Here is a 13,839-nt window from a genome sequence, read left to right on the forward strand (position 1 = left end):
TAACCTTATATACCTACAATAATTGTATAATCAGTCTATCCATTAAGCTAATGGTCAGTGATATACATAGTGCATGTGTGGGGTGATCTGTGGACCACTAGAACCTTCATTTGTTGACATTGCTGCCATTTCCTGACCTGTTTTTGGCCTCCAAAATGACAAAAGTGAATTAAAGGCCTGCTCTGATGGATGGATTTTTATCAAGTTAGTCATCTCCTGGGGCAAAAAGGGGCCATGCCATGTGGACAAAAGAATTGTCTCAAAACTGGATTAAATAGAATTGTATTAACCAGTTTAAATGCTCATTGTTTTCTGGACTCTGGATTTCTTTGTGCATCTATCTGTGGCCACTAATATTCTTTATTTGCAGTAAATATACAGCAATTTGTGATTAGTCAGAGGTCCTCCCTCTTTCAAATGTGGTGGATGCGCATGAAAACTGCTGCTACAGCAATACTTCACCACAAAGGCCTCATTGATGAGAACAACAGTGGCCAGGAAAGGAAAAAGTGCTCTCAGGAGATATCTCAGTCCTGAATCCCTTCAAAAACACTTTTCACCACCCATTGGGCTTTGGTGGATAGATTTCCTAAATAAACTTTGAAATGTCCAGATAAAGCAGTTGTCAGTAAAATAACACTCTGAGCTTTAATTCTTGACCATCTATGTTTATAATGAATTATTTTAAATATTAGCATGCAGATGTATTTTTATTTTAATTGACAAAGACTTTTATCCAAAGCAACTTGCAATTTAGAAAGGATATAAACTAGTTTTCTACACCATATTATCAAGGAACAGAGGTACTGGACCAGTTACTTGGCTCTGAATCTTTTAATTGATACCTCCCATACTTTGTAGGCATCAATTAGCTCCATTTTTAGATCCCTGGTCAGCTGCTTAGAGAAGCCTATGGTATTTGAGCATAAGCACAATGTTTTCATTTAGAATTTATAATGCTCAAGAATTGTCAGCAGCTGAATTGTCAGAAGCAAGTCATGACCTGCCTAACAAATTATTTAAGGCCTAAATAAAACTGTGATTTTACAACTAAAAAGGAGTCCAAAATTTGGAAGATTACATAATTAGCATTTTTAATAATAAATAAATGTTGCATTTAGCATTAAGAACATCATACCAACAGTCAAACATGGCGGTGTGGGTGTGGTGGTGGGGGGGATACTTCGCTGCCTTACAGTCTGGGCAACTTGCCATAATTCTGCTTTCTAGCAGAAAGGGATAATGTCTAGTCATCAATCTGTGGTCTGAAGCTTAAGCACAAAAGCAAATTATTTGTTAAATGGCTCAAAAATGCTGAGTTTTGGAGATGTCTAGTAAAAGTCCTTTATTGAACCTTACTGAAATGCTGACAAAAAGTGAAATTGAAGCAATCCTGCAAAAAGTGGCCCAAAACGTCTCCACAACAATGTTAATGACTAGAAGTATAATGCATAATACCAGCTAAAGTGGGTGACTATCACTGTACACTTTGGCAACCCCCACTTCATTCATTAATAAAAAAAAAAAACCTATAGGACCCCCACTGTCCAACACACAGTTAAGTGTGTGGTACTGGTAGAAGCATGTAAGATAAAAGCTCTTTTCTTTTTTCATGCACAGACCGTTTTAATTGTCCCTTTGCAAATGAACAGTTTTGGTCACATGATGCTGGGTGCCTTATATTTAAGCACTATTTTTGGCATTGACACAGTTGTTTAAACAGTCCCAACAACACTGTTACCTGATGTCAACATCCTCTGGCATTTTTTGAGTATTTTAGATTGAATCCATTTGCAAAATGTAAAATTTGGCTAAAAATACAATATTAATAAACTAATTAATGCCCAAGAAGTATATACACCAATTTGCTTTAAAATCGGCAAAAGTTTGTTTAGTGTAAAGTGTAAAGGATGTCTTTTTTTAATTTGGAATATCACATAAAATGCCACAAGTAAATAACACTAACTTCAATCTCTTAACTGCTGAGCCAGTAAACTGCCAAATGTATTTATTTATTAGGATTTGAACGTCATGTTTTACACTCTTTGGTTACATTCATGACAGAAACGGTAGGTACTGGTTACACAAGATTCATCAGTTCACAAGTTCAATATCAATCACAGCCATGGACAATTTTGTATCTCCAATTCACCTCACTTGCATGTCTTTGGACTGTGGGAGGAAACTGGAGCCCCACTGCCAAATAAATGACCAAAAATAATGACACACTCATAATTTGTTTCATAATCAAATTTATGATATTTTCTTTGTACCCATGGCACATGAAAAAACAACCATAATATAAAAACAATATAAAAAGAGAGGCCAGTTAAGTTTTAAGAAGTACACCATGTCTTTCCAGTATAGCCATACTGTATTTTCCATGTAAGGCACAGTCATTACCACGCCCCTATAAGTAGGTGTATTCTCTGTAATGACAAACTAATGTGAGAGTGGAATATGTGATTTTTATACTTACTCTACAATGTATGTAAGGTTTGAGGCTGTAATGAACTATATTATGTTGACGTATGACCAGGCCGGTTTGATGTAAACCTGAAATTGATAAGCAGCACCTTTTACTGGAACAGTTTGTTCACTTTTTAGTAAAATGAGCAAGTGGTAGCAGCTTTGTGCATGTTTATATAACCACATATTATATATATCATGTCTTAGGGTTTATGATAATGTCTGTGCCTTATTTAAAAAAAACCTTTTTACATTTTCAAATTCATCTATGCCACTTTTACAATAAACACAGACCATCCTACACTAACCCAGTTTGATCAAGCAGAACTGAGGCCTTAATTAAGTATAAATAATGTTGACCTGCAACAACATACCAGATCAAACGGATCAGTTACATCACTCTCACATCTAAACAGCATTTTCATATGACATTGTAGTTACAGACATACATTTTAAACACTTTCCCCATTGGATTCAAGATCTGTCTTATAGCTGAGATGAAGCAATGTAATATGTCCAGTTCTTGTTGTTTTTGTTTATCAGGGAACAGGGAATCTAATGGCACAATCAGAAATCCAGTACACATTAACACTTTTTTCCAGCACATCCATTCTTCAAATTCAGAATCAAACATCAGTGCTGTAAACAGGACATTCCAGTGGTTAAAGAAAACACTTCATGATGGTGTTATATATGTCTGGACAGTCATAAATCAACATTCATTCAACTACACATCAATATTGCCATTCATTTTCTGGTCAGTGTGGTACTAATAATTGGCAATATGATAGTGAGGGTAAAGACCACACAGCTGAGATTTACAGGGTTTCTTTGCAAAGGCATTTGTTAGTGAACATTTTCTTAAATTGATACGCATCTAAAGAAAGCTCATGCACAACTGTGCAAACAAGAGGAATAGGGAAGGATTACAGATACCCCATCCAACAGTTCTCTCTGAGGAGACCCAGCAGACCTGTGAGAATGTGGCTCCCAACACACTGCATGTACACTCTTCCTCAGACCTACTGTTTAAAACTTTATTTTTAGTTAGATACCGACAAACCACAGCTTTATTGTTGCACTGTAACAAATTAGAGACCAGCTAAAACATCATTTTAAGCACTGGCAATGAGCCGTATTCTTTGTTTATAATCGCTAGTATTGTATGGCACTGGTGCTGGAATGTGTGCAAAGATATTCACTTTAAGAGAGTCCATCTAACCACCAAAAGGAAACCCTTACCCTCGTCTGCCCAATTGTGCTTGTGGTGAAAAATAATATTTAAAATGTAAAACAGAAGCAGAAATTGAAATAGAACATAGCGGTTATTCAAGTGCTTCTAATACTCCCACATAGTGGAGCTACAGAGGTCATCAGCATTGGCCTTCAGAACACCAGCATGGTCTCCCATCAGGTACTTTCCTTCACTTGACTTTATGGCCACCTTGTTGTAGTCGCAAAACTCCAAGAAGAAATCTACCGGGTCATCGCTGCTGCTCAGAACTGAAGACTCACTACCAATCATCCAGTACTTCCCAGTGGAATCTAAACAGAGACGGGAAATACAAGGTAAGAAGCTTGTTTACAACACTATGTTAAAATGGACAGTGACAACATTTCTATTATATTAAAATGCTGTTTAGTCAAAGTAGATGCTGTTTGGTGGTCAGTTGGACTGAGTAATAGAATGGCATCAATATTGTGATATATAAACATGATTGTTATTTTTGAGTCATTGCAATTTTTTCAGATGGGACACTTTTGGAGCAACATTCCCCTGTTGTTCTAAACTTCACTCTCTTTAAGAATTACCACCTTTGGATGTCATTAGTGTGCCTACAATTCCTCACACTTAACACTACATTCAAAACAACTTAATATGAGCCTCAGCCTACCCCACATCAGATGAACATTATTATTTCAAATATGTCAAAGGTACTCAAATGACATACTGGGCTAAATTTTGCTAAATGCAACCAACTGCACCATTCTACATCCCTCCAATGCAACAAGGTCATTTATTTTTGGGTGTAACTGAAATTAACATTTAACTATAAGTGGGTCAGATTGGAGATAACCTGCATATACATTCAGTGGATTACACAGTTGTGTTTGTACAAAAATGTAATTACAAGTATTTAGGATGGAATTAACTACTAATCCCAAAAACAATTTAAATGTACAGTAAGTCACATGTATAATGCCAATTGTTATTTCTTACAGAGTACAATGCAGCATAGACTGGTGCAAAGCATATCCATTTCCTTTGAAAGAATATGGTCAGCTATTATACAGACATTTAGCTAATCCAAATTTTATTTAATTTTATTTCTTATTTAAAAAAAAAATCACATTATAAAACTATCGTTGTGTAATCCATTCTTTGCTTCTTGTTTTTTTTACTAATATTTTATATTGAGCTATATTATGCTTTAGCTCTTTAGTCTAATCACTGACCAGACATCTGAGGAAACTTGACAGATTTTGGCTTATAAGTAGATGGAAATTCATTCTCATTAGAATAGAATCAAACTCTGTTTTATACTTGTCAACACTGTCCACTAGTCTTAGTTGTGGCTGTAAGCTATACCCCTTGTACTGGAGCCAAGCACTCTGGCCACATGACAATGTCTATCTATCATCATGAACACGGGAAATTAACCAACAAAGAATGAACATTAACAAAGAACCCACTGTCCTCAAACCTGCTGCAGTCACGACTGCAATTTTGCATAGACGCTTGCGTTACATGTCAAAATGTTGATATCAGGTATCCAATGATACACATAGCTCTGAGATGATCATTTAAGCATTACAAAATGTAAATTCTGCTAAAAGAACAAGCCTTACCTTGAAAGCTATAGGCTCCGTCACAGAACACAAGGCCAAAGACATCATAGGAAGAACGGTTGGAGTCGAGAGTACCAGTAACCTTTCTGCAGCCTATGAAGCCATGCTCTCCCCTTAGCACAATCAGAGGCCTGTTAATCAGCTTAATCAGGAACTCCTCAGTCTCTCCTAAACGTCAAAATAAAGAAATGCCATTTTTGATTCCATGTTTAAAGTTTTAAGAATTTTATTTTTTACATCACTTGTAAGGTGATCCATGCTATTTAGCATTCATTCAGATCTTAAACTTATTTTATTCAGTATAGGCTTTTAATCGTAAGCTTCATAATAGTTTGGCCTTACCTGCAGAATCAATGGTGGCAGCCAGCTGCCCATTCTTTTTGGCTGCCACATATTTTACATTGGAGGCACGGAGGGTAATTTTCTTGCCACGCCATTCAATGTCAAAATAGCAGTTTGCCGTCCTGATTGCAAGGGAATGATGAAAAAGAGAATATAAATATTAAAAACATAGAATTATTAATCATCCTCAGCTAATCCTTAAAGGCCTTATACACACTCTTATATACACACTGACCATAACTCACAAAGGTAAATAAGAGCATGACCACACACAAGCACACAAATAGCTAGTCCTTTTCTTAATAATGGTGGGGGGCTACACAAATACACAAATCGTTGTTGTAAAAACAGAAGAGCAAGGGAAATTGCTTAAGAACAACAATTGCAGAGTACCATAGCCTCCAAAATGTTTTATTAGCCTTCAGTAGGGACAGAAGGTCATTTATCACTTACATCATACAACAAGGAAATGTTGTACCCAAACTCACTTAGTAGAAGCAGTGCATTGCAGTCCACCATTAGCAGTAAGTGTCCAGTACTTTCCAGTGCAGGTCCTAAAAGCACACTTCTTTGTGTCTTTACTGATCTCCATCTGGAACGTCTCTTGATCACTTTCTTCATCCTGGTTGGCAGAGAGATCCATTCCTAACAGACAGAAAGGCATCACATTGTAAGCCTAATTGTAACGTTTAGTCCTATTTTTCAAACATAGGCAGTGTCCTTAACCACATATTATATTTAAAGCCATGTGATAGTTACAGAAGTGCTTCTGTAACAACTACAAATGTAATACTACCAAGCAAAACACCAGTGACACCTGGTTTGTTTTTTTCTCTATTTCCAGTATTTTTGCCTCTGAAAAAATAAAAGCTTATAAAATGTAAATGTCCCAAATCATGATAAACATTTTTTAAATAAGCCATTACTCAACTGAAGCACACTAGCAACCCTTCCTTCCTTTTATTTCCTCATACATAGGTGCAAACACACACTAATCCTACTGAGTTAATCCTTTTGTGGAATTGTACCACATTCACAAATGTTCAATGGGAGGCAACAGCTGTGACTCAATCTTTGAGAATGTATCCGTTTTACAGAAACCAAAGAAATGCAGACCACCATTTATCTGCTGACTCTGCACTTAATCATTAAAGGGCACTTACAGACCCACTAGCTAGAGTTTAGGTCTGGCAGTTACTGCAAACCCAGACATAGAGAAAGGCTGATGTCACCTTTTCCGATAAACAGCAAAATCAGTACACTTTTAAGAATTTAATTTTAAGGAAACATTTTCAGCAATGAATATACAGTATATGTTTCTGGTTTAGCAAGCAGACCTAAAATATTTGTCTGAAATTGTTAAGCATTACTGGACAATGCCTGGCCTCTTGGAAGTAAGATTACATTTCCACAGAAATATGCAAGCCTGAATGAGCAGGGAAAATAAATGGCCCCAATGAAAACCACATGGTTGCAAGGGAAAAATCTTTCAGGGAGAACCAAGCTTTAAAACTGCTGTTTGCCAAAGGAATATGTTCCTGATCATTCTAAGGCATTTGCAGTTAGCTTTTTCTGCTGCCATTTCATTGCCGTAGCTAAAACTTCCCTACCCCCAACACTAATTCACTCTCACAGATGCCCAGTTGATCCATCCACACCATTCCAACTGGAGCAGAAATGTAGGAATGTCACTCAGTGGGGGAAAACCATAGACCTCAAAGAGATGGCTTCCAGTGCCACCGATACATTTGCTGGTTGTGCAACAGATGGGCATGTTGGTTTAAACTACCCCAAACACATGGAGGGGACAATTGTCATAACAAGCCAAAAAAGCTAATCAGCTCACCATTTGTCTTGTCAGCAATGTAAACAGTGTTGGAGACACCAGAAATAAAAAGAACAAAAGCAGCGAGGAAATCATTTCCACATTTATGGTGGATTGCCAAAATGATCTGAAAAGCATTGTAAGAGAATGCAGCAGAACATGGCTGAGAGGAAACGCCTAATCCTTTTTCAGAGATGAGCTTAGAGACAAACTGCTCGAGCAAGCCATGGTTATTGTGTGATAGAAGGCTGCTTTCTGGAAAGACACCATTGTTCTGATGCCTACAAGGCCAAGCAGCTGGGGTGCATAGGCAACCAAGGTCTTTGTTCTCTCTCAGCCACACCACCCTCCACATGCCTTAGTGTTCTGCTAAAAAGAAAAAAAATCTCTGCCTCCTCTTTACACAAATCTGCAATCAAGCAAAAGCTGGAACCCTACACAAAGCATCACTGAGCAGTTAATCATCATGGCTAAGCACCTTTTAGTAGATTCATAAGCTCAAATGTCCATCTAGTGTCAAGTTTAAAAGAGAGAAGAATTTGAACCAAAGGACAGCGCAAGTATCCAGATAACCCTATAAAACTTGGGAATCCTAATTCAATCCAGATGTTTGAGAATGAACTCACAGCAATAAATCTCACTAAAGAAAGAAAAGGTTGTTTTTTCCAAGCAAATGCAGTTAAGCAGTTGGACATTACCAGCACAAAAGCTGCAGACCACGTGCTAGCCATGTTCTTTGCTTGGCACGCCTCCCTGCTACCAACCATCCTACCAACACTGAAGATCCAGTGCAAATTTTGCCCAGGACAAGAGATCTTTGTGTCAAAAACACATCCATTAAAGCTTTGTCCGGCATCCCCAGAATCAGCTGAGATACAGATGGAGTGAGGGGTCATCACATCAAAACATTATGACAACTTATCAAATGCTACAACACAATCAAATCCATTATTTCAGCCTTTCCGCTTCAAATCCACTCCTCTGGGTCCACTGTAATGGCTGCTCTCAGTCCTAATTTCATTACAAGAAAAGGAATCCTCCAGAATGCAGGCATTATGAAATTCCATGAGAAATGCGCATGCCCTAGCATTGATACTGCCCAACATTTTCAGAGAAGTGATAGTTTTTTTGCCCGTCATCACCATTTTAGGCAGAGAAAATACAAAATGGATGCTCTAACTGATATATTTTTAGAGGCACAAGAATTAATCCAAAACAAATGGACTGCATTAGAGGTGGAAGGTATACTGATATAAAAATATCACCAGTTTGACACTGTCCTTGAATAGATATCTTCAATACAGTGATCCTACTACATTTGAAAGTCTTTATATTAAAATATGTACAAGCTGATACATCCAACTAGTTACAATTTATAAAAAGTGTTCACCTTGTGTTGGTCTACATCAAGTTGATGTCAAGTGTGCAAACTGGTCACACATAGAAAGTGGGATATATTACATTAGCAAATCTTGCCATGTTACGATTGACATCAATTAAACTAACCAAAGAACCCAAAAGAGCAGTTTACCATTTACACACTTGTATATACACTTGTTTCTAAAAAATAAAATTGAAAGTTACCTACAACAACTGCTTAGAAAGAAAGGATATTGAGATGTACTTCAAGGGATATCCCAATCTAATTATTTCTAGTTTTAATCCAATTTTAATGCTGAGTATTGACTGATATTGATCCAATACTGACACCACAGTAACAGAAGTTGACCCTGCAAGGATTTAATGCATAATTGTAAATGCATGATGGAGTTAGCATCTGCATCATCTTAGTCAAATCTACTCGGTCACTACATAAATGTCCTACATGTCCTTTCTCATTTTAATTGAGTCAATCTAGCAATTTCGACCAGTTATCAAGACTTAGCTGGAATATCAATCATAACATTCATTTTTCTTTTTAAAATGTCAAGTGTGCTGTAGAATGGCTGAACCAGAGTGGACAAACATTGACTTTAGTTCATATCAGCCACTATTCTGCAGCTGCAGCCTTCCTTTGGCAGTGCCACCCATTCTTTTCAGTCACAGTGACCACCAATCATGACGCATGTCTATAATTAGACATTAAAATGTATATAATTATGAAAGAATAATGTTTCTGGGTAGTCTACTAAATGCAATTTTATTTGTATGGGTTACATTTGTCACTACTGCCTATTATATGCTATACTGATTTAGACATTGGAGGCACATATGAATTCACATATGAATAATAGGGAATCACTGAAGTGTCTGTCCTACCTTGCCTGGTAGACACATTCCTGTCGTTGGCAGCGGTTAGCACCACCTGAGGGTGGCTCTGTTCCAGGACAAACAGCTCATCCTTGCCCACCTTAGAGCTCTTGCCAGCTTTCATGGTGCCACTGGGCCCAGATGGGGCCAGATACTTTCCCTCTCCATCCCTAAAAGCGACCTTTCCAGATCGGAACTCCAGAGTGTACCCGGTGCTTTTGTCAGGTTTCTGCGCCAGGGTACCATCGTTCTTGAGGAATCGGTTATCACTGGTCTGCAGATGGTACTTCTGATCGTGAAAGACCAGAGTGATGAGGGAGTCGACACCCCAAGGCACGTCGCGGTCGATGGCCACCTCGTCATCCTTGGTGCTCAGGTGCGCGTACCTCTTGCGCGTAACGCTGAACAGATTGAGCTGCGGGTGCATGGCGATGTGCACGCTCCATTTCTCCGCATGGCCAGACGTCTGTGCGAAACATGTAATGCGGTCCTCGGTGCCGCCCAGGTAGCGCTTGTGTGGATCGGACTGCAGGGACCAGCGGCCATCGTCATGCGCAGTCACCACGAAGCGGCAGTCCTCGTTTGGCGTCTCGCTGTCTCCAGTCACGTTGCCGTCCTTATCTGCAGCAATGTAGCGGCCCAGATGGCTCTTCAGAAAGAACACGTTGGAGTCATCACCGTCCTGCTCCAGAGTCCAGATCTGCTTCTTTTTCATGCTCGTGGCTGAAGCGTTGATTATAAAACCAAACGCTTCAGCAGTCAGATATTTGTTTCCACAATTGATAAGTCCAAACTGGATAGTAAGCATCTCGCTGGTTCCATTGGCCGTCATGTTGGCTGCAGATTGTGGGAAGTTAGATTTGTTCTGGAGATGAACTCGGTATGATTTTTCTCTGCTGCAGCACCACTGATGCCCTGTGTGTGTGATTTATTTAGCTCTTTGTTTGGGCTGCACCGCGCGCTCTGATCTGTAGCCACTCAGCGCGCGCGTCCACGCGCAGCTGAAGCTTTTATACACGTGAGTGATGTCAGGCGCACAGCCCCGCCCCCTTCAGTCAAACTCCATCAACATCTGTACTCGATACTTTTAGACTAATACACTTACAATGCAAATGTTACATTAATGTTACAATGTTACATTTTCCATCACTGTTTCCATAATCACAATGGCATAAACTTATACTTGTTTTATTAACATACATTAAGATTTATTTACATTTTCAGCATTTAGCAGATGCTTTTATCCAAGCAACACACAATTGTGGCATTAATAGGAATTGTGGCAATTCGGCAGTGGATAGTGCTTGAGCCAACAACTGTCTGATCACTAATCCAGTACTTTAACCACTGTTCTACCTCAGCATTGGCTTGCATCTGCTAAAAGCTGTAAATGTAAGCTTTTGTAAATGTAAATGTAAGAAAAAATAAGCTGAATTCATCATGAGTTTAATTATCTTAATCTCATACAGAGCATATCAATCAAACCTTTATTTAAAATGCACTAATTCCTCAGAAAATAAAAACAACTTAAACGAAATTAGCTACAAATTATTGTCTTTTCTGCATTAAGTGTTTTGTACAGCCATTCTTTGCAAACATACCAGCATTAAGTCTTCTTTTACTAAGCTTAGGACTAGAAGTAAATAAAAATACAATGCAAGAAGAGCATTCCCCAATTAACAATCTCTTCAGATCCAGCAAGATTCTGGACTCACTTCCTTCACAAGTTTTTCGACTCAGTATATCATGCTTTCATTTGGGTTCTTTGGGTTTCATCTGGCATGGGACTGAGATGGCCACATTTTGTGATCAGACAGATTTGTGTGGATTTAGATGTATGTTTTACCTAACTAAGTCCATAATGTGAAGGCCTTTGAAGGCCAATATGTTGCTATATTTGAAGTTGCTATATGCCAACTTTGCAGCAATAGTTTAGGAAAGGCCCTTTCCTGTTCCGGCATGACTGTGCCTCAATGCACATAGCAAGGTCTATACAGACATAAAAAAAATCTTGGTCCAAAGAAACTCCAGTGGCCTGCACAGAGCCCTGACCTTAGCCTCAGTTAACAACTCTGAAATAAACTGAAACATCAATTGAGGCTTTCTTTACCAAACAACAGTGTTGTTTTACCAACATCAGTGCCAAACTCTACAAATGCTCTTTTCACTAAATGGGCACCGTCTGTTGTTTTACCTCAAAAAATTACATACAAGTCACTCTATTTTAATACCATCTGTTGTACTGGGATGTCTAACAAGCTTATGGTCAGATGTCGAAATACTTTTGGCCATATAGTGTATCACAAAGCCTCAACCATAGTTATCCGTGGGAATTAGGTTATTTTCTGTATTACCAGTATAAATATATAAGTATAAATACTTCCTAGCAGAATGTTATGCATATTATAACTTTAAAAAAATGCAAATTATGATACATTAAACACTTAAAAAATGTCTACTGTTTTATTCAGTTAGTTTTAAAGACATTGTTTGGTTTCAGTGTTTTATTTTAGATTTGAAAAATGTTGTTAATCTTTTGATAACTGCAGTAATAATACAAATATGTCAGTAACTCACTATATAAAAATGTTGGCTGTTATGGCAGCGTAAAACAAGTATAGTTTTATGCAAGAATTTGGGCACCACTGACCAACTAACCTGAAACTACAGAAGTAGGTTAGTATGCCTCCAGCGCACAATAAAAGTGCTTAGGTACACATTACAGCCTTCTGCTATATCAGTAAGAAATTGGACAATGTAATTTGTCTTGCATGTGTCTGCACAGCTACAAAAATGTAACAATTCTTGCACTGATATTGTTCAGATTATTCTGATATTGTTTCAGAGAGTTGTATGAGAAACAATATGGAATTTAATAATGAGTGGTGGAGATAAGGAAAGATGATTTTAACACTATATGTGCTTTAGCACTTGCCTGTCCTGTTCTGTGCTGCCATTTCACATTAAAGCAGAGCAAGTATTGCTCCTGTTGCCACTACCCATACGGATAACTGGGGCAGGTCTAGTAGGGTTGAAATTGTGTGAAAAAAAACTTGTTATTAGACCCATTGTAATGCCAAATAAACGTTGTAGTGTATCTTGTGTAGTCCTATTTGATTTCCAAAACAAGTATATGCACTACATGTGAATGCACAACTGGATACACAACAGGTGCCACGTAAATCTAAACTGATTGCTCTTTATATAGCTTGTATAGAGATTTACTAAGTATAGAAGTATACTAATTTTACTGTTATGTTACTGTTATTTACTATTATACCTAATTTTTAACCCACACTTCAATCCACCTCTGTGTCGAGGTTTTGTAGCAAGTTAAGCATGGTTAACTTTAATATCTCCTGAAATATTGGCAAGCAAGAGGAAACAAAACTCAGACTGTTCCTCTACACAAAGATCCATTCACAGCCTAGGCCTAATAGAGGGATCAGGAAGATCTAGTCAAATAAATAATGCTGGCAGGCATTCAGTCAACAATTACATGGAGCCAAACAAATTTACTTTTTTAATGTTTTACCACTGCTCTATCCTCATAAGGGTCTGGTTTACCTGAAATCACTGGGCGCAATGCACTTACATACCCCATACAGGATGCTAATCCATTGTGGGGCCTCGGCCACCCAACCCAGTTTCCTCCCACAAGTCCAAAGACATGCAGTCAGGTTAATTGGAGCTACTAAGATTGCCATCTGTTTGTGTTTGTGTGTGTATGAATGTGTGTGTGTTTGCCCTGTGATGTACTGGCAACCTGTCTGGTTTCCTACCTTTCGCAGTCAATCAGATTCACTGTAAAACTGAATAGGATAAAGCAGTGGTAAAACACAAAATAAATGAATTAATTATGTCTTATAGCACCTACAGCAGAGATTATAAGTTTGCATGATTAAGTTACATTTATTTGTCTTAAAGCAACTTTACAGAATGCAGTACTGAAAACCAAAAAAACTCTGTTGAGCAAGCAGAGAGCAACAATGACAATAAAAAAACTTTCCTAAAACTATAGGGAAGAAACCTTGAGAGGGTGGCCTGGAGGATAATTAGAATTAATTAGAATTACACAAACAAGTGAAAACCATTAAAAAAAT

The 13,839-nt window shown here is 38.0% G+C and overlaps 1 protein-coding gene across 1 annotated transcript; it reads right to left on the reverse strand.

The window, feature by feature from the left end:
• Positions 1–1,975: 1,975 nt before the first annotated feature.
• fscn1a (fascin actin-bundling protein 1a) lies at positions 1,976–10,704 on the reverse strand. Its single transcript, XM_063012728.1, has 5 exons — positions 9,746–10,704; positions 6,150–6,306; positions 5,662–5,783; positions 5,320–5,487; positions 1,976–4,014 (listed from the first exon to the last, which is right to left on the reverse strand). Exons 1-5 carry the CDS (start codon positions 10,566–10,568, stop codon positions 3,809–3,811), a joined length of 1,476 nt encoding a protein of 491 aa, XP_062868798.1. The 5' UTR covers positions 10,569–10,704; the 3' UTR covers positions 1,976–3,808.
• Between the last annotated feature and the right edge of the window lie 3,135 nt (positions 10,705–13,839).

This window comes from Trichomycterus rosablanca, chromosome 2 (genome assembly GCF_030014385.1).
Source record: "Trichomycterus rosablanca isolate fTriRos1 chromosome 2, fTriRos1.hap1, whole genome shotgun sequence".
Lineage (NCBI taxonomy): Eukaryota > Metazoa > Chordata > Actinopteri > Siluriformes > Trichomycteridae > Trichomycterus > Trichomycterus rosablanca.

Bases quoted from the DNA above. Each gene is read 5' to 3' on its own strand.
- fscn1a (XM_063012728.1), bottom strand. From the start codon at position 10,568: ATGACGGCCAATGGAACCAGCGAGATGCTTACTATCCAGTTTGGACTT. The intron at 6,307-9,745 runs GTAGGACAGACA...TCTGTCTGTTAG, and splicing joins GAATGTGTCTACCAGGCAAG to GAATGGATCTCTCTGCCAAC. The intron at 5,784-6,149 runs GTGAGTTTGGGT...CCTTGCAATCAG, and splicing joins CAATGCACTGCTTCTACTAA to GACGGCAAACTGCTATTTTG.